Source organism: Medicago sativa, chromosome 6 (assembly GCF_051527215.1).
Source record: "Medicago sativa cultivar Bolivia chromosome 6, Bolivia_mono, whole genome shotgun sequence".
NCBI classification, from domain to species: Eukaryota; Viridiplantae; Streptophyta; class Magnoliopsida; order Fabales; family Fabaceae; genus Medicago; species Medicago sativa.
Window position 1 is genome coordinate 88,974,071 of NC_140754.1, and position 21,507 is coordinate 88,995,577.

Sequence of the window (21,507 nt, forward strand, 5' to 3'; positions counted from 1 at the left end):
AAAGCCTTAAAACTCTTTGAGAACCGATTGACTTCAGTGTTTGAGTATTTTATCTAGTACACAACCCAACACTAGTGAAGAACCATTGTCAACCGACACATCAGCTTCATAGCACCCACTTTGCTCGTTTCTTCTAATCGTGTTCAAGAACAAGTAATATGTGAAAGACATCATAATTTTTTTTGATGTTGGGTGTCTTTAAAGATTTTAATGTAAGTATTTTCACAATTATAAAATTATTGCCTGGAATATTTAATCAAATGTCCTCCCTATGGATATAATTTCATTGGTTATGTTGATGGCACCGCTGCAAGTCCAACAACAATTGATGCAGCCTACACTCATTTTAAAGTACATGATCAATTGATCCTTCATTCATGCCAGTATCTCTTCTATTGATCCCAATGTAGACTTTACAATTAGCTTGTGACATTCTCACTTAGATGTTTGCAAGCAAAACTCATGCAATAATCATGCACCTGAGAGAGAGACTCTATAGATTCATTAAAAGATCAAAATCCATATCTGAATACCTTCATAGTATGAAGGCTTTATCTGATCAATAAGTCATCATGAACTCTCCCTTAGACAATGTGGATCATGTCATCAATACACATACTAATATTACCAAGGTCGTAGTCTTAAGAAACAACAATATCAATCACCAATACACAAAATCCACGTAGTACTTAAGACTTGCAAATATGAGCGATCCTTAAATTAGGCCCTTTCCTTCCTAAACGCTAAGGCCACAAATTTACAGGGAGTCATTCATCTCTAGTGTGAAATGTGATAAATTTTCTGTCTCCTTTCACATCTTCTTCTTTAAATTTAAATGCTCAAATGCAAAAACCTTAAAATCAAATACCTAAATTTTTGCAGCGATATCTTCATTCTAAAGCAATGGTTCGAATTTAAGAATCAAAAACAGTGAGTCATTCATCTCTAGTGTAAAACGTGATAAATTGACACTTGGATGTTGTTCATCCCTCGTTGCGGAACAAAAGTTGTGGTTCTAACTGCTAAAAAATATAACATAAAGGACAATCATGTAATGTGTGTGTGTATTCTAAAATGTATATACGAAAAGTCTAAATACAAATAAAAACACAGAAGAATGGAAGAAGAAAATATCATCTTTCTTAGAAGTCTAAACAAATGATTATTAATAATCCATCCCCTATTATAGCCCTGTTATCAGATATTGTCAGGATTTGGCCTTTTATTATAGTTTCTATTTGCACATATTTATGATTATGCAAATGGAAGGATTCAATCATGTAAAAAGAAAGGTAAAATTGATTGATAAGTTCATTTCAATAGTTTCTATTTTCGTTTCAACAAAGATCAAAACAGAGTCTGCGGTGCTGTAAATAAATCAAAGAACTGAATTTGAAGAAAATTGCTGTTGACACATTCCATATGGCTGGGACACACATGTAAAATACCCTTTTACCCCCTCGGCAGTTAACTGCTGAGGAATTTGAAATCCGGCTGCAGTTAACTGCCGAGGAATTCCTCGGTAGTTAACTGCTGAAGATTTCTGAACATAATCAACACGAAACAGAAGCAGTTTCCAGTTCTTTCTTTGTCTTCAAACACATCTAAAACCACCCCAAGTGCCCTTCAATTTCGATTTTTGAGCAAACTCAAGTGCATCATCTCCATTTAATCACAAGTAAGTATCTTGACTAATTTTTAATCATAATGTTAGTTTGTGTAGGTTTTTTTTTTTTAAAAAAATTGGTAGTTTGCATGTGGTTAGGGTTGATGTTGGAATTGATATTTAGATGATTGCATGTACTTTATAATTGAATGTAGGTGTTGTGAATGTTGTTTGAATGAGTTTTAAGTACAATGTGGTTTTGAATGATGTCAAATTAACACAATTTGAGTTTGTTTGAAACTTTGCACACAAAGTGTTTGAAAAAATGCCCAAATGAGAATTGTATTGATTTTTTAGTTAGTTATGTACTTAGAGATAAATGTAGTTGATGGAAATGATGTTTAGATTATGTTTAAGTCGAATGTGGTTTTAGAATGTGATGTCAATGGTTTTTAGAATGTGATGTCAATGGTTAGAATGTGGTTTTAGAATGTTATGTACTTAAGATAAATGTATTGATTTTAATGAAGTTTATTTGTTAATTTTTTGTGTAGATATGTCTAATCAAGAGCCACCGATTGATCCATCTAAAATGATTGGTGGTAGGCGTGCGATGACTCAAAGCCACCGGAAGGAGAGGCAAAGGGGGCACATCCCAAAGAGGGGAAGAGGTCGGAGGGCGGATGGTTCAGGGACTTCTCAGGCATCTGAGGCTTCTCAGGCGCATCCTGAACAGTCACAGGTGGTTGACCCGACCCAGGAGGTGGAGTACCTGAACTATCAGGATCACCATGATGTGACTGATGGTGGGTACGATGAGCAGTATATGCCAGAGCCGCCACATATGCCAGGGGAGCCAGACGAGGATGACATTGCTATGGCGGCTGCCCCGGAGGTGTTGCCTACGGACGCTCCCTTTCCTGGAGGACCGCAGGACATATCTTTGCTTCACTCTTATGCCAATCATGTGGCATTGCCGCTTTGGTATAATAAGGATGACGTAAGTATTTTTTTTTTCTAAATGTTCTTTCTTTATGTTTAATTACGTGTTTTTTATATGTGTTTTTTTATATGTGTTCTTATATGTGTTTTTTTATATGGATGACGTAAGTAAAAACAATTATGTGTTCTTTCTTTTAGTTAACTTTTATATATGTTTTTTTTAATTCCTTTCTTTATGTTTAATTATTTTCTTTATTTTTCCTTTCTTGATTTAAATTGTTTTATTTATATGTTTAGATTATATGTTTTATTTATATGTTTTATTGATATGTTTTATTTATATGTTTTATTTATATGTGACTTTCTTTAAATATGTTTTATTTATATGTTTTATTTATATGTGATTTTCTTTAAATTGTTTTATTTATATGTTTTCTTTATATGTTTTATTTATATGTTTTCTTTATATGTTTTATTTATATGTTTTCTTTATATGTGATTTTCTTTATATGTTTTCTTTATTTTTATTTTAGCATTTGTTAAGTTTAATATTTATTAGTTAAATGTTTACATTGTTTAAACTATGTTTATTTTTCTATTTTTTCAGTGCCGCAAGAAGCGTTTTGTAAAACCAATTAATCATGGCCCCAAGATTTTGAGTCTCGGACGTCCAAACCCCAATCAGAGATGGTTTTGGGATCCGCTTATGCAGAGTGGCTTACATGATTTGGTATACTTGGGCTACGCCACTGTGTCTCACGCTTTGCTGATGACTCTATGCGAGAGGTGGCATTCTGAGACCAGCACTTTTCACATGCCTATGGGGAAGATGACTGTGACTTTGGATGATGTCGCATGTCTTATGCATGTCCCGATTGAAGGGCGGATGTTGGGCCACCGGAAGAAGATGCTGAGACATGAGGGAGAGGCACTACTGATGACTCACTTGGGTGCGTCGAGGACGCAGGCAGAGAAAATCTGCAATACTGAGTATGGTGGATACATTAGTTATCCAAAGCTGAGGGAGTTTTATACGACGCACCTTGGTAGAGCCAACCTTTTGGCGGATACACAGGATCCAGAGGAGCTGGAGGAGTTGGAGAGGGTTAGGACTTATTGTGTGAAGTCCTACCTTCTATACTTGGTTGGATGCCTGTTGTTTGGGGATAGAAGCAACAAGCACATCCAGTTGATTTATTTGACGACTATGGCGGACGGCTACGCGGGGATGCATGCTTATTCATGGGGAGGGATGGCACTTGCATACTTGTACGATGAGTTAGCTCAGGCTTGTTTGCCCGGAGACAGGCAGCTTGGGGGAATCGTGACACTGCTCACTGTAAGTAAAAATTAAATTTAAATTTAATTTTTTTTGTTAACTATTATTATTTTGTTATATTTTGTTATATTTTTTCGTTAACTTTAATTTTTTTTGTTAACTATTATTATTTTGTTATATTTTGTTATATTTTTTTGTTAATTGTAAATTTTATTTTTTTAGTTAACTTTAATTTATTTATATGTGATTTGTATGGTTTATGCAGGCATGGTTTTTGTCGCACTTCCCTAAGTTTTACACTGTTGATCCAAACCCGGACTACATTGAAAATTTACCGGTTGCGGCGAGGTGGACTCTTCAGAAGGGTCATGGAGAGGGGGCCACGTATCGGTCATTGCTTGATCGCATTACGTTTGATGACGTATGCTGGAGGCCGTACGAAGGGCACATGGAGTTCCAGCCTTTCGAGGAGGTATTTTGGTATTCTGGCTGGATCATGTGCGGCGATCGTAGGGTGTACCGTCACCTGCCGGAGAGGGTATTGAGGCAGTACGGATACGTCCAGTCCGTACCTAGACCTCCGACGGATGTTCCAGCGCTGACACCGGCTGAGATTGTGCAGGCCTTCGCGGACTTCCGCACTCACACACTTAAGGAGGCTGATTGGGGTGAGCAGGCAGGATAGCAACCATGGCGTATGGCAGAGGGCTATGTACGATAGTACACGATTGTGTCTCACCCTCAGATTTTGCCACTTCTTCCGGGAGATGTTCCGAGGCCTCCAAACGAGGAGCAGATCGTTGCAGAGCAGTGGGAGCGGTACGAGGCGAGAAGCTCCTCTGACACCTATGACATGGTTAGCGGCGTTGTTGCCCATGCTGATGAGTTTTTGGGTCAGGAGGTGATGAGCATGACCCCTCAGCAGTTGTATGCGGCCTTGCAGGATGTTAGGCAGCAGATCGCGCCGATCATTACCAGGAGGAGAGCCCAGAGACCGAGGAGGAGACACCAGCAGCACCAGCATGACCAGGACCAGCAGTAGGATTAAGACTGCTAGTATTTTTAGGATTTATTTTTAGGACTTGGTGTATTTTCATGACATTTGGCCGTTTTGTTAGTACTTCCAGTACATTTGTTGTTACTTTGTTTGGAAGACATTTTTTTATGACAATTGCTCGTTTCCGTATTATATTTTCAATTTCAATTATGTTTGTAATTTTATTTGATTAGCTTTATGGTTTGGCATCGAAACAATGTGTTTACAATGTGTAAAAACACATGTAACAGGTTCTGCCTTCAACAGGTTCTGCAAATTCTGGCTTCAGGACGACTCGGCAGTTAACTGCCGAGGAAAAGATGAAACCGGCGGTAGTAAACTGCCGAGGTTTTCCTCGGTACTAAACTACCGAGGTTTTCCTCGGTACTCAACTGCCGAAGTTTATTTTTTTATTTTTTTTGTTTTATTTTGTTTACAATAGAATTGTGTTAGAAAATTATTAGAAATTCTTTAAAAATTATTTTATGTTATTTAAAATATTGCGATAGAGTGAATTCCAATAAATATTGCGATAGCGTGAATTCGAATAAATATTACAATAGCATGAATTCGTTCGAATAAATATTGCGATACAGGTTTCGTTACATTACATAAACGACGTATTTAAAAAAAAAAAAAACAATTACATTACATTCCTGAATGTACCTTCCAACTGCAACAATTATCTTACCACTGAATGGGGCAAATTCAAACTTACCTCTGAAATGGGGTAAATTCAAACTTGCCAAACGGCGAGGACTCAAGCATTTCGCTCGCTATTCATGCTTTCCTTTGAAAAGAATAAATTTTTGTCAGGCTTGATTTAGATGAAGGTATTCAAGTGCCACCGAAATGAGGTCCATTCCTTGACACCTAATACCTTCATCTAAACCAGCCTAACAAGAATTTAATCTTTTCAAAGGAAAAACATGAATAGCGAGCGAAATGCTTGAGTCCTCGCTGTTTGGCAAGTTTGAATTACCCCATTTCAGAGGTGAGACAAATGTTGTAGTTTGAATGCACCTTACCCTAACTAATGACGATCTTCTGGTGGAATCAAGCTGTTGATGATATCTTCAGTTGATCTCAGCAACGTCACCCGCATATCGATCCACTGGAACTTGGTGTGCTCCCAAAACATGCTCGTCACGTTTTCGTCGTTCTTTAACTCCACCCAAGTGAATGATACGCTCCCCTCGTCGAGCTTTGGACGTTTATACAGAATATTTTGCACCCTCCTTGTGTCTCTGGGGTTGACTCCTTGGTAGAATTCATTCAGTTGATCCTTGAGACCTCTTAACGCTACATCAAGGCACCGAACCTTCAACCTATGAGTTTCTCCGCCGTTGAATGTTGCATGAACGTCGATCCATCCGGCCATTGTTTCAAATCTACACACATAGAAATTTAAAAGAATCAATGAAAAACTCATTCAAACATTGCAAATTATACATAGACTCTAAAAATCATAAAAATAACCCTAAAATGTAATTGTCTAAAAAAAAATTAACGCAAAATATAGCAAAATTATTCAAATTATATTTACTCTTAAAATAAATCATATAGTCTTACTAAAATAAAATTAAAAATATAAAACACCAAATTAAAAAATAACCCTAAAATTTTTAAATTATAACATAATCATCATGCAAACATTTTAACAAAATTAATCAACTAACATCTAATCTAAAAATGATTTATAACATGTAAATCTAATTAAAAACTAAAATAAAAAATTAATTTAAAACACCAAATTAAAATATAACCAATAAACTTTAAACTATAACATAAACATCATACAAACATCATACAAACATTTTACTCTAAAAATGAATTATACTATGTAAATCTACTCAAAAACTAAAATAAAATAAATCTACTCAAAAACTAAAAAATAAAAACATTTATAACAACTAAAATTTAAGTTAATAGCATTATAATTACTTACTTGTGATTTTGTTGAATAAATTTGGTTGGATTTGGTTGGGTTTTTTAGAGAGATTTGTGAGAGAGATTTGAGAAAAAAAATTTGAAGATGTGATGAATAATGGAGATGAGAGAGCTTCTGCCAGACTTGTAGCAGAAAACTTCGGCAGTTAACTACCTAGGAATTCCTCGGCAGTTAACTGCAGTCGGATTTTTAATTCCTCGGCAGTTAACTGCCGAGGGGGCAAAAGCGTATTTTACATGTGTGTCCCAGCCTTCTCTAATGTGTCAACAGCAATTTTCGAATTTGAATAAGTAGACACAGACACCACAACAGTAAAATGTGATGAGTTTATGGAACTCATTCAACCGTATAATTCAATAACTCAACTGCATATTATGTTATCATTTTCCAATCTCCGTCCAACATTAAAATGAAAATACAATGAAAAAAAAAAGTAAAAGAAAAGGAACAAAGATGCATGATAACTTCAACATTATCTTGACAGAACAACATGACAGTAAAAAAAATGAGAAGACTCAACCTGAAGTTGACAAATACACAAACAAGTCAACTTGGAACCAAACTTGAAATCATGCACTCTTAGACAAATTTTTAGCGCATAAAGTAAAACAAATAAAAGACATAATCAAGTTATCCCTTCATAGTCTGCATCCCAAAATTTTCTTTAACTGAACTATGCTAGCAACATTAATGCTAAAGGGAAAAAAAAGCCTAAACTAACCCAAAATTAAATAAAATTTCAAAAAAATGAATTACCTCAAAGACCTGAAAAATGTCACTTTAATTGGAAAATGGCAACCAGAAAACCACGGAATGACCTCCATAACAGAAGAAAATAAAAAACAACCAAAACAGCATCCTTGTGTTTTGAACAAGTGTACTTCTAATGTGTAGGAATGTGTGTAGAGAGACGAGATCAGAACTGATAAAGTGATTGCATTTTGTTTTGGTAGGACATGTTAAAGACAACTAAAAGAGGATATAATTGGCATCCCAAGCAGGTATCACTACAGCATTTTCTCTTTTTTGCAACAGTCGAAAATTGTTGCCAAAACTATGAAAATCGTTGCCTAAGAGAATAGGGAACGTTTTTCGGGCGTCCCCTATACGAGCGTCGCCTAATGTCTAGGGCGACGATTTTTTGCACTTTTGGGCACACTATTTATAAGCGTCGCCTAAAGTTTGGGTAAAGGGGACGATTTTCCCAAGCTACCTAAGGCAACGCTTTTGATTGTTGCCATAAAAAGCAACAGAAAATAAGCGTTGCCTAATCTTAAATAGAAAATAAAAAAAAATAATGCCTCAATCTGACTTTTCCACTCTAATTTTTGCTTTAAAAGTCTTATAAAAAAATGCATACATATGGTTATGTTACATCACATAGAAGATACACAATAATAATTCATTAGAAATCAAGCGTACATAGGTTCATTGGAAATTAACAAAAAAAGATCATGGTTAAACAACACAATAAAATCATGCTCAGTCATCTTAAATTGCTTAAACAACATAAAATAAAAGACAAAAATATACAAAATTAAACCATCACATATATTAACAAATAAATTCTAAGCATTGACCAAGCTAATTTAGTCCCATTTGAAGCACTTGAAAAAATTCCCCTTGTTGGTACATGATCTTGTATGAACATCAAACATACCAACCAAGCCAGTCTTATGCTACAAATGAATCCCTCAACAATTGGATCATTTCCAGAGTAGCCATTACCTGAAACATGAAAGGAATTCAATCACATTCTAATTGACGTACCATATATTTGATAATATAAGTAGACAGAAAACTGTGATTATCTTACATCTTACAAGTTCATGAAATTCACGTTTGAAGGACGTGATAGGCAGTGGGGTAGCCAGGACTCGGGCCAGACGGTGCAAGATATTTAATAGATATAAGATATAGTCGATTGAAGTCGTCAACCATCTTCAATAAAAAAAACTTCGTGAGATTAACTCAATTAGTAAGGACATTGCATTATAGATGCAGGGACCGAAGTTCGAACTCCGAACATCTCACGTATTCACCTTAAAAAATGAATTTCTAGACACTTGACTACTAGACAAACAAAAAATAAACAAAACTAAAAATGAATTAAAATACTCATTCTAATTATAAACCTCTTTTGAAATTTTTCTTTGTCTCTAATTAAAATACTCTTTCTAACTAATTCCCTAAAGCATTAGTTATGGAAACAAAAAAAGAAAATTATGCATTGAAAATAGTACTTTTTACACTTTTACGAGTTTAACTACACAAATTATAAGATATTTTTACTATATTTTCTATCTTAATTAGTGTTCTAAGAGCATTGGTTGACATTTTCCTTTTTTTAAAAAGAACTTGGTAGAAAGAAAGAACAAAAGAAGAAAAGGAAATCAAAATTTCAATTGAAAAATACAAGAACTCAAAATACACGACCTACAAGTTTGTGTCCACTCCACGTGAACCAAAAGTGAATGAATAGATATGAAAAACAGTAACTATGGCGGCGTATGGCATGCAAGCTAGGTGGAAGATCATTGCCCAATGGATTTCAATATATTTTAGGGGGTTCAATTAGTACATTTTACTAGTATATTATATTAAAAGTAAGAAAAATCAATGGTATCATGTGTAATTTTTCTAGTTTCAGGGGGTTCACCTACACCCCCTCACTACAACGTGGGTCCGCCCCTGGTGTTAGGAGAGGGGATGGATTCTTTATCAGACTATGTACTCAAACCATCTGAAACAAATGGAAGCACAAAGCACAAATTTTAAGAGCATAAGACACAAGTCAATAAATCAAGTTCAAATTGAATGGATCCTAAGAATGGAGATAACAGCAGTCACATAATGAGTTTATCTTAAGGTTTAACTGCAAGAGTATGACTCTACTACACATTTCTCTTAACCTAACTCTTAAATGAAATGACAAGTTAACACCGAAAACTAGTACTATTGTCCATCATGTCAAAAACTTCACTTCACCATAAGTCTTTAACCAAAAAAAAGAGGAAGATGAATAAAAAACATTAACTCAAAAAGCAATAATGCAACGACACAAAGAAGCAATACCTGAATGCAGAAACGCAAAGAAAAAAGAGCGCAGCAACGCAAAGAAGCGAGAATGCAGCAACATTGAAGATGCAACAACACGGAGTATGTCGAAAACGGTGCTGCTACCATATGCCCTTTAGAAAACAAGTTCAGGGACGTCAAAGATGTGTGTACTAACTAACATGAATAAGATAAAACAAGGGCATCAACAAAATATTGAATAAAAAGTTTCTATCAAAACAAAATCTAATTTTTAAAAGTAAACCGCAACAATAATCTATCAAAGTAAACATCAAATGCATCCGATAAGTTCCAACCAATCATCCTTAGATTTTGAGATAATATCAAATATCAATAATATATAATAGTATGTAACCCTCATGTTCGGGGTTCATCTAATATCAATACATCAGCAATATCTAAAGCAAAAAGAACTGCAACATGTTTGTTTTCTAACCGTGAAAACCAAACTACACATCACGACAAAAAATCCACATAAAGCTAACAGCAGCTTCAAGAATTCATCCTAACCCTTCTGAGTAGAATACTGATTGAGATCTGAATACATCTTCTTACAAATCTAACAAGCCAAGAGTGAAGATAATTTCACTAATAATTATCTAAAAAAGCATAAATCCACTTTACAGCAGGAGTAAAAAAAACCATTCAAACATAACCCATTTTGCATAACATGATATTGATTCCTTGGTTATGAACATCAAAATAAAACCCAAATCAAAATAAAACAAATAGAAAAAGATATGAACAGCGAGAGAATAGATCCAAACTTCCTAAATGATAAACTTCAGTGAGAATCAAAAAGAATGAAAAACTAATCATACTGTGAGATTCGGAGGATTTGGGAAATCTAAGGGAACTGAGGAGGGACTGAAATCAATGGATTTGAGGAGGCAACTGTCGAAATCGAAATCGATGGATTTGAGGAGGCAACTGTCGAAATTGAAATTGAAATCAGAAAGAATTACGGCTTTGAGGCATGAACATGAATGGATTTGAGTGTCATCATGAGGGTGAGCCGTGAATGGCTTTTTTCACGTTTAGAAGTGATTTTGTGGTTCTAACGTGTATACTTTGTCAGATAGAGATTTTATGTGGTTCTAATTTTTTTTTTCTTTTTCTATCGGTTCACCAAAAAGATTTGGTTAAAAAAAAAATGTTTGTTAGCTTTTACCTAAAAAAATGTTTACTTATTATTCTTTAATGAAATAAGTTATATTATTTGTCAAATAAAAAAGTTCTACTTTTTTGACAAAAAAAAAAGTTCTACTTTTTATGTCTCGTAAGACAAATCTAATGTTTATGTTTTTTTTTTCCTTATCTAATATTTATGTTAATTAATAATTAACAATATATACATTACCTAAACTTTTATTTTTTAATAATTGGCTATATAAAGTCACTTGATTTTGAATATTAAGACAAAGTAATGTCTCTCGTTCACAGGGAACATCCAAATAAAAAATAAAGTAATGTATGTTCAATTAAGATATTTTATAAATAATATTATTTTCCCCTCAAAAAAATAATAATAATATTATTTTACTTAAATATAACAAATAAATGGGTTAATTGTACTTAAATACAATACAAACTCTAATACGATTATTGTAATTTTTTGCAAGTACACCCATAATTATGAATTTTTCTTGACAAATGCTCAGAGATTTTTCTCTTAAGAAGTAGGGTCATCATTGATCTTAGTGGTAGATTGTTGTGCTTTGCTAAGACCAAATTGTTTAATCGCAAAATTGAAAGTGAAAAAGTCACCTCAAAATCATGTATTTTTTTTTATATATAGTATAGATAACTAGCGAAAAGACGAGCACTCACGTGTCCATCTTTCCACTCATTGTATTATGTTAACGTTTGAAAATTATTAACGGTGTTTTTATTATGAAATTTTTATTTTGATTAAAAGTATAAATATAAATGTTTGTTACATTCAAATTATAACAAACCAAACTAACCACATTTATCTATTTCATTGACATCAACAATATAACAAAAAAAAAAAAAAACTAAATTCGTATCTTTTTAATGACATCAACAACATAGAAAAAATTGTTTAAATGTATAATTGGTATAATGAAAAAGGCAGCTCAAAATCTCCTATTTTTTTAGATATATTATAAATAAATAGTATATAATATATAATATAGATATACTTGATCTAGTTTGTTACACTTTTTGTAAAGATAAACGAAAAAAACTAGACATATACTTGTATCGTGTTTTTTACACGATAAGTTGTGTGATAATCAAAAAATAAATATCGTGTTTATTACATTTTTTTAATACTTGAATTCACTCTCATCCATTATCTTTTTTAAATGATTAAAAGAGAAAGAAAATATTGGATGTATATAGTTTATTACGTTCTGTTATATTTGTTATTCATATTAAAAGTTAAGGGCAATTTTAAAATGAGAAAAAGGCAGCTCAAAAGAGTCAAAATATGCTAATTTCTTTATATTTAAAATAGATAACAAAAGAATATTATAGATAACAAAAGGATATTATACTTTTAATGGAAAAAATATATTATTATCATTATAATTAACTTTTTTTTATTTATCATCAAAATAACTACTACACGCTTTTTTAAAGGAAAAATAATTTCTTACTTTCCAACAATTTTTTATTAATATACTTTCCAACGATTTAGTAGAGCTAATTTCAATAGCCACTATTGTTAAATTTACCCTTTTGGTTTGAGATAACATAACATTTGAAAATTGTCCCCAATGATAGCTAAGGGGACATTTACCAGTTGTTGCAAAGTAAAATCTGTAGCTACACTTAAAATCGTCGCCTATTACATTTTAGGGGACGTTTTACGGTGTTGCGAAAAAATAATTGGGAACAAGCATAAAACGTCCCCTTAGCTATATTTTAGGCAACGTTTCTCACTTGTTGCATAAAAAAGTGTTGCCAAAGACAATAAATGGTGTAGTGTATGACTCTCTGCATAAAATTCATGGACTAGTAATGCTATCAATGCATTCTGTAAGCAGTTTGGAGACTAGTATAATGCCAAAAAGAAGTTGAATGTTTCTCCCATGAACAAGCACTCTCTGAAGGTGAAGGACAGCTACCCTATACCAATGAATGATCCTCCTTAGTCCTTAGACATGTTGAGAAATCTTACCTTCAACTGATTGTTGGGAAAAAACTTAATGTGATAGAAGACTGTCAATCTCACACAAACCATTAAGCATGACAGAATCATGGAATGCGGCTTATTAGCTTATCCAGTTCCCAAATAAACATTATTTCTACGTAATATTAGAGGTCATTCGGTAAAGGAAAATATCATTATTGCAAATGAAATAGTCATTCAGTAAAGAAAAAATATCATTCTTAGAAATGAAATAAAAAAACAATTCACAAATAGAAAGAGATTAAACATCAAAATAAAATCTATAAACCAAGATTCATACATCAATCATTCTATAACTTGTCTTGAAACTAATTATGATTTGCGCAATTGACAAGCCAATTTGCATACAAGGTAAAAACCTAATAACCATTACCATAAACCTCTAGGGTGAAATCTGAGATAAAAAAAGGAAAATAATCAACCATTTAATCCTCCAAGGGAAAGACGGCTTTCCTTGTAAATGACTACCTGACAACAATGCATTTGCCCTTTAATACCAAGCTCCTCCATCATCTGAGTTCTCAAGTTAAACCAAACCAGTTCGTTATCTTCTCTTCTGAAGAATAAATCACCATTCTTTCCCTCTCCAATAGGATGATGAACACCAGGAAAAGGCCCAAGAATGAAGAGTTTAGTCCAAGACTCCTTCACACCAACTTCACCCAAAATTGATATGTGAAAAGTAGCCGACTGTTCAAAATATGAGATCAAAGCAACGTGGTCATTTAACACCGTCAAGTGTCTCATCTCTATTCCAGAATCAAAATTAGCAATCCTAGTTGAGGGCATGGGTGTTATACAAACCACCTCTTTGCTTAAGTCAAATGACACCAAATATGCGTCATTATCATCATCGTCATCGTCATCCCACCAATGACACACTCCATTCAAGTACACATAGACACCTACATTAGTCCTCATACCACAAGGCATATCCATATCAAGTTTCCTCCAAGAGTTACTTCTAAGACTGTATATCTCCCACACGTCATCACGTGACACACTGGTTGGCAAACTTACCGCATCACTGTCATAGTCAGAGTCACTCTCACTTCCATAGTCTGATAAATTTAATTTATAATGTACATGTCGAATGACCTTATAGTCATCTCTAGCATGATCATAACCAAATCCATGAAGCCATTTCACTTTAATCTCATAACGTACTGACGGTTCTAATTCAGTTGGGCTTCGAGGAAGGACCTTAAATTCATCAATAGTTGGATTCCATAATACAACATTTGTACTACTGTAGTAAACACAAACAATTCCGTTAATAACGGGACCCAATATAAAACCAGGGAACGGAGGTGGCGAACCTAATTTGACTTTATTCTCAAACCTCTCGCCAGAAAGCAAATACAACACATGACTATAATTTGATGGATATGGCAGAGTCTGTTGGAGGAGGAGACATGAACCATCGTCCTCGTAAGCATCGGATATGAAACTGTTGCGGTACAAATTCATGAAAATAGGGTTTTCAAATAAGCAAGACCATGATTTACTTACGGAACTAAATCGTTTCAAAGATTTTATAGGCAATTTCAAGAGAATGGAAAAGGCAATATCTTCGTGAATATGATTGCTCACCTTTTCAGTTGAAAGAGAATCCATCGATTTCATCACAGTAGCAAGCTATGGCGCCTGACGTGAACCACACCGACACTCACGTAGAGATAGCGTCTGTTGCTAACATGAAATTTAGGTTTTCAAATGATTTCTCGTTTTTTGTTTACACTATCAGTTTATTTATATAGAAAAACTAATTAATTTTTACTCCAAATCTTTTTTTGTTATAACAAACTTCAATATCCAAATCTGGTTGAGGCAATTATATACTAATATTGTTTTCTTTTTGAAAGATTACTAATTTTATTTTGACTAGTTATCTATTTTCTTTAAACTAAATTAAATTTTTTATTATCTATACTATATAGTATATACTTCAAAAAAAATATTATATTGTATATTACTTAAAAAAATTATTATACTGTATATAAAGAAAATATATTTTTTTGTATATATAAAGAAAATAATATTTTCAGCTATTTTGGGTTGGCATTTCTCTTTCTAAAAATATCATCAATTTTCAATACAAATAACACATGTAACAAATAGATAAGAAAAAAATTTAGTTTTTGTTCCCACAAAAAAAAATAGATAAGAAAAAATTTAAATATTAAAAAAATATAACAAACACGATATGAATATATATATATATATATATATATGATTTTTTTCCTTTATAATTTAAAAAGTGTAACAAACTAGATAAGTATATTTATACTTACTTTTTCATTATCCCAATTATACCCTTAAACAATTTTTTCTATAATAAAGATTGTTGTTGGTGTAATTAAAAAAAGAATTTAGATTGTGTTTTTTTTTGTTATATTGTTGGTGTCATTGAAGTATATAATCATGGTTAGTTTGGTTTATTATAACTTGAAAGCAACAAACATTTACATTTTTAGTTTTAATCAAAATCAAAATTTAATAAAAAACACTGTTCATATTTTTCAAACGTTAACACAATAAAAAGAGTGGAAAGACGGACACATGAGTGCCCGTCTTTTCGCTAGTACATATAAAAAACATGGACTTTTTTTTAGGGAATAAAGAAAATGGACTTAAAATACATGAGTTTGGATTGGCTTTTTCATTAACTATTTTACCTTTTATTTAAACTATTTTATTTACTATTTTATTTTTAATTATATTATTTACAATTTATTTAAAAAATTAAATCTCATTAAAATAAAAAATATTCTACTACAATAGGAAAAATATTATCAATATCTATATCTATATTATATATAAAGAAAATAGCTTTGTTTGCCTCTTTTGACTTGGCTTTTTCTCCTTCTAAAATTGTCCTCAAATTTCAATATGAATAGCACGTATAATAAAGATATGAGTAAATTCAAATATTAAAACAAAATGTAACAAATTGTATATGTCCCGATTTTTTATTTATCATTTAAAAAATATAATGATGAGAGTGAATTCAACTATTAAAAAAAGTGTAACAAACACAATGTTTATTTTTTCTTACCACACAAAATATATGGTAAAACAAACACAATATGCTATATCTATATTATATATAAAGAAAATAGCTTTGTTTGCCTCTTTTGAGTTGGCTTTTTCTCCTTCCAAAATTGTCCTCAAATTTCAATACGAATAGCACGTATAATAAAGATATGAGTAAATTCAAATATTAAAACAAAATGTAACAAATTGTATATGTCCCGATTTTTTATTTATCATTTAAAAAATATAATGATGATAGTGAATTCAACTATTAAAAAAAGTGTAACAAACACAATGTTTATTTTTTCTTACCACACAAAATATATGGTAAATCAAACACAATATGAGTATATGTCCATATTTTTTCCTTTATCCTTAAGAAAATTGTAACAAACTAGATCAATTATATGTCACTATATATACTTCGAAAAAAATATTCGTATTTCCGCTCTTTTTATTGCGCTAACGCATGTAGATTATCAACGATATGTTTTAGAAATTTTGGGTGTAATTTGTAAACAATATTTTATATAAATTTTTTGATATAGATCAAAATTATAAGTATAGATATTTGTGACTTTCAAATGTAACAAATTCGACAAACCATATTTATCTTTTTCAATGACAACAATATATAACATAAGTTCTTATCTTTTTAATAACACCTACAATATAACATTACTATAGGATCTTTCTTTTAAAAAAACTATAAATTTGTTAAAGGGTATAATTGGAATAACAAAAAATTCAACCCAAAATCTTCCTATAATCTCTTGTTCTCTTTATATATAGTATAGATAATCAATAAGAAAAGGTAAATTATCATCAATACACTAAGAAAAATGTTTTCAAAGGAACAATTAAAGCGTAAAATAGTGACTTTTATCATATCCATGCTCTCAAAGGTAAGTCCTCATAACATATATGAGATAAAATATTTATTCCTGGATCATTGATTATGGAATCAAGTTGCAAAAACAAACTTTTGTTTCTCTTTTCACTTATTCATGTTCTCTCGATCACTGTCATCATAAAATCAAAAAGAACAAATTTATTTTACTTTGGGGTTAAATCATTAATATTTGTTTAAGAAATAGTTTCTTAACTATTATTACAATACATTATGTTAATACTCTATCAAGGATTACTTACACATGAATAAAAGGTTTATTTCTAAGAAAAACTTTATTTCAAAAAAGTAAGTGACATATGGACTATGGAGTAATGTTCTCGATTTAGCCAAGGTTCAACCCTCGCGTCCATTCACAAAGTTGAGCCTCAACAAGGCGTACAAATGCGATTGTGGATCACCTATGCATGCAAAGAATCGTGAAACACTAAACAATGAGTTCAAAGGGTTTGACTCTTAAGTTCTTATGAAAAGGGATATGTAACACCCACGTCGTGGCTTTCGATATCCCGCTAGGTGGATACGAAAGTTTCCCGACCTAAGGGGAACGGTTTAAGCCGCAAGGGAGCCCCACGACAATAGTAGGAACCGAAACACATCGGAATGAGAGGGATCCAGAGGCCGTGTAGGTATGGGACTACATGGTTGAAGGAAGGCTTATAAGAATTGTTAGGTACTACCCATATCAACAAGATGCATCTTCTTTTCGGGAGCTCAATCCATAGGAACTCCACAGTTAAGCGTGCTTGGCTTGGAGTAGTACTAGGATGGGTGACCTACCGGGAAGTTTCCCGGTAAGCATGTGAGTGAGGACAAAGCATGCTGAAAAGACTCGTGTTGGTTTGTGGGGTCAGTCGGCAATCCTGTAGGCAGTCTGGGATGTCACACCCAAATGTAACACCCATACTAGACGTATCTAGAATGTCTAGCACGTGCGTTAAGTTTAGTATTGGATACATTAAAATTTTACAACAAAACAACTACGAATGAATATATATACAACCAAATGCGTTCGTACATAATAATACAACTCAACTTTCCTAAAGATATTATGAATGCATCCTTGATTATCCATCTCATCCTGCAGCGGGTACGAACGAACACTTGTCGTAACATCCATTCAGCTACTAGCTTGCTAATCCAACATGTTTATCTGAAACAAATAAGGATTGGGATGAGACATAATGTCTCAGTGAGTTCCCCTAAATCCTAGGCTATAGGCAACCTCAGGGGAAACCTACGGTCACCACGTGTCTAAAATACAACCTGACGGTTGATTATACGTGTGTGGGGACTTGCATACTTAGACGGTCATGCATACTAGGGCCGTCATAGTCTTATCTCACTGTTATAGGCTTCACTTCCTATACGTGTCATGGCGGTCGAGGGGAAACTAAAACCGCATTGCCAAGAATACGCTCTACGCATTAAGGCCCAAGTCTAACATAATCATGACACGATTCTAACCCGGACGATTAGGGAAAACCTAATATCATCAACGGTATATCTTTCTCTATACTTGCTCTATGCATAACTATGTTGTATCTAACAACATATTCCATCCTGCTATCATGCTAGTTTGACGATCTACGTCTATGTTCTACTATTCTTGACGATCTACGCCAAGGCTCTACTAATTCTTGACGACCTACGTCAAGGCTCTATGACATAACATAAATATATCTAACAAATATGCATAGTCAAGTTCATTCATAACGTTAGCGTTTAACAAACAAATATTATCTGAGTTCATTTTACGGAAAGCCCCGAGTGGAGTAACCCCGAGCGCAATCCCTATCTATCCGATGGAAACCTATCTAAGGTATAACCAACGGCACTCCTGCAGTGACGTGCGGGATCCTTACGGCTAACCCCGTTTCACCTAATGGAAACCTCTTGAACCAACCTAGTGTGGACACAAGAGACACGACCACTACATCTTGCTAAAGCTTCTAGGTGAAGAGATATCTAATCGCCTCACAGCTTCATTAAAATCTTGGTCTAAATATATGCATGAGTATTAAATCTATACTAGCTATCTCTTTTACCTCGGATGTCTATGCGATCCGACTAGAGGTAAACTATGTGCTTACTTAACTTACTACGTGAAGAGATATCTAATCAATTCACGTCTTGCCATACTCGTATGGCACTCTAGTTTCTATTCGAAGAGATTACTCCATGCCACTTCGCAACTAGTCAAGCATACTACTCATGCCTAACATTCTATTCTCTACTAACTATTATAGTTCTTGACAAGCTATGTCAAGGCTCTACTTTCATCCCATGCCTAGTTCTTTGCTACCCGAATAATTCGGCTAAAACTCTCTTGAGCCATCCTTGTAATACATGCTAAGATTGCCATGATTAATGGTGCAAGGATCAATTGACGATGTGTGCAAATTTTCAATACTTTCTGAAGACCGAAAATGCCATAAACCCAAGTTACGAGCCGTTTATAAATTTCATGATTTGATAAAGCCAAGCTTGTACCAGTAGAAAGATAAGTAAAAACAGTACAAGAATACACCGAAACGATCGCTACGGACCCCCACGCGATTGCCCCCAAGCACCCGAGCGCAGAACAATGCGAACGTTGTCCTGTCTGGGACGCCTGGCGCTAGAGGGAGGGCGCCTAGCGCTGGCTCCCTGACTTGTGGGCGCCTAGCGCCCTTGTACAGGCGCAGCGCTGCGAATTTTTGCGTTTTCGGTGCTTTCGGCTACGGGTTTTCGCCATTTTCGACCCAAAACTCGACCAATTGGACCCTGTAATGCACCAATACATCCAACAACATATATAGCTTCATTTAAACATATCTCATGGCAATTTTTAGCATGTAAACAACAAGAATTACCTTGGGGTTACTTAAATTTCGTAAAAGCAAAACTAACATAAAACATGATTTTTCTACAAGATTACACAAACCCAAAGGTGGGTATTCTATCTATGGAACTCACCTAGGTTGTTTCTTGTGTTTGCCTCAAGCTTCAAGCTTCTCAAAGTTCAAATCCTAACTTGAATCCAAGCTTCTACTCATTCCCTTTGTTGTTCCTTGCCCACAAGCTTCTTTGATTCATGCTTGCATATCCCTTGATGATCTTGGAAGAGTTTGAGGGGCTAGAGAGGAGGAAAGGGGGCGGCCTCTAGAGAGAAGGAAGAGAGAATTCTTCACCCAAAAACCTAGAGAGAGAAGGAAGTTGGAAAAATGAGATATTTTTGGGCCAACAACATATAAATATCTCTCCCGTGTGCAAATACCATTATACCCTTGCCTCAAGCGTGTTAAATCCGACACTGATGCTTAAGTCAACTCTTGACTAATATTACTCATTAATATCTTTCGTCGCACTTGACGTTCTGTAACACTTAATCTCTGATATCTAACTCATACCTGACTTATGCCATTAATAGACATTTCCATGATCATTTGTCCTCTGACACATTCATCAGACGAACTTTTGATTAGCAGACAAGCGGGATGTTACAGGATATATGACACAAGGCCTTCTTAATGTGTCATTTTACAATTCTCTTTATCAGTGGTATCGAGATTCTATGTGTAAGTTATGCACACATGTTCTAATGAATAGTTGGTTCAAAGCTTGCCTACCAAACTATTAGGAGATACGCTTGGTATGGTTGTGCAATTGACATCAAGGAACTCATAGTATCTTGGAGGAGATTCGCTGGTCTTTCTATTGCATCAAATATACAGTTCTTGGTGAGGGCGAATCAAACCTAAAGGTTAGTGTGGCAACCCCATATGTTTTGAGTTTTACATCAATAACCATTAAACTTTTCTAGTTTCAAGTGCAGCAGCCTCTTCCCAACAATTAAGTTATACAACTGGAATGATCCTTAAATTAGGCGCTTTCCTTCCTAGAACACTATATATTAAGTATTTTTGTACCAATCAGAATTTAACAATTGTGAGCCAAGAATAGGTAGGATGCTTTGTTTGGGATATTGGTAAATATAACATAATCTTCATTAGAACAGAGTATCTCTATAACTAAAGTCATTTGCTTATGGTCTTTGATAGGACAGTAGGTGGACCAAATCCTAATGAAGAGGAGGTCTTAGTGACCGTGAATGATGAGAGGCCCAAGATTTGGAGGGTGTATGAGAGAAAGAGGAAGGGAGAGAGTAAGAAGATATTCTCTAAATAAATCTTAGTAAAGATATTATATTAGAATTATATTAGAAATATATAATAAGTATATTATCCAAATAAATCTTAGTAAAGATATTATATTAGAAATATATAATAAAGATATTATTCAAATAAATCTTAGTAAAGACATTATTTGATAATATGTCCTTGGTAGTATTCTATATAAGTCAATATGTAGAGGGAGTTCTAGGCAAGCAATTAGATTATTTGTTAGTACACTTTTAGGGTTGGCAGCAAGAGACTTTGCTGAGGAGCTTTGCTCTGGAACTTGTAACTCTTTTATTTATTCCATCTACTTAATAATATTCACCACTATTCTATAGTTTCTATTGAT

At 33.6% G+C, this 21,507-nt stretch overlaps 2 protein-coding genes and 3 long non-coding RNA genes across 5 annotated transcripts; 1 reads left to right on the forward strand and 4 right to left on the reverse strand.

Annotated features, from left to right (window-relative positions):
* The first annotated feature begins 4,086 nt into the window (after nucleotides 1-4,086).
* LOC146917992 (uncharacterized) lies at nucleotides 4,087-4,869 on the forward strand. The gene is made up of 2 exons (XM_085721979.1): nucleotides 4,087-4,503; nucleotides 4,573-4,869. The coding sequence occupies exons 1-2, from the start codon at nucleotides 4,087-4,089 to the stop codon at nucleotides 4,867-4,869; spliced, it is 714 nt and encodes a 237-aa protein (XP_085578105.1).
* Nucleotides 4,870-5,405: 536 nt separating this feature from the next.
* Nucleotides 5,406-6,952, reverse strand: LOC146917993 (uncharacterized). Its single transcript, XR_015015937.1, has 2 exons — nucleotides 6,812-6,952; nucleotides 5,406-6,254 (listed from the first exon to the last, which is right to left on the reverse strand). It is a non-coding gene; the product is annotated as an uncharacterized LOC146917993 (long non-coding RNA).
* Nucleotides 6,953-8,202: 1,250 nt separating this feature from the next.
* On the reverse strand, nucleotides 8,203-10,964 carry LOC146917994 (uncharacterized). Its single transcript, XR_015015938.1, has 4 exons — nucleotides 10,714-10,964; nucleotides 9,890-10,005; nucleotides 8,631-8,755; nucleotides 8,203-8,542 (listed from the first exon to the last, which is right to left on the reverse strand). It is a non-coding gene; the product is annotated as an uncharacterized LOC146917994 (long non-coding RNA).
* Nucleotides 10,965-13,275: 2,311 nt separating this feature from the next.
* LOC146917995 (F-box/kelch-repeat protein At3g06240-like) lies at nucleotides 13,276-14,704 on the reverse strand. The gene has a single exon (XM_085719664.1). The coding sequence runs from the start codon at nucleotides 14,676-14,678 to the stop codon at nucleotides 13,470-13,472; it is 1,209 nt and encodes a 402-aa protein (XP_085575790.1). The 5' UTR covers nucleotides 14,679-14,704; the 3' UTR covers nucleotides 13,276-13,469.
* A 3,236-nt stretch (nucleotides 14,705-17,940) lies between these two features.
* LOC146917996 (uncharacterized) lies at nucleotides 17,941-20,460 on the reverse strand. The gene is made up of 2 exons (XR_015014222.1): nucleotides 19,957-20,460; nucleotides 17,941-18,151 (listed from the first exon to the last, which is right to left on the reverse strand). It is a non-coding gene; the product is annotated as an uncharacterized LOC146917996 (long non-coding RNA).
* Between the last annotated feature and the right edge of the window lie 1,047 nt (nucleotides 20,461-21,507).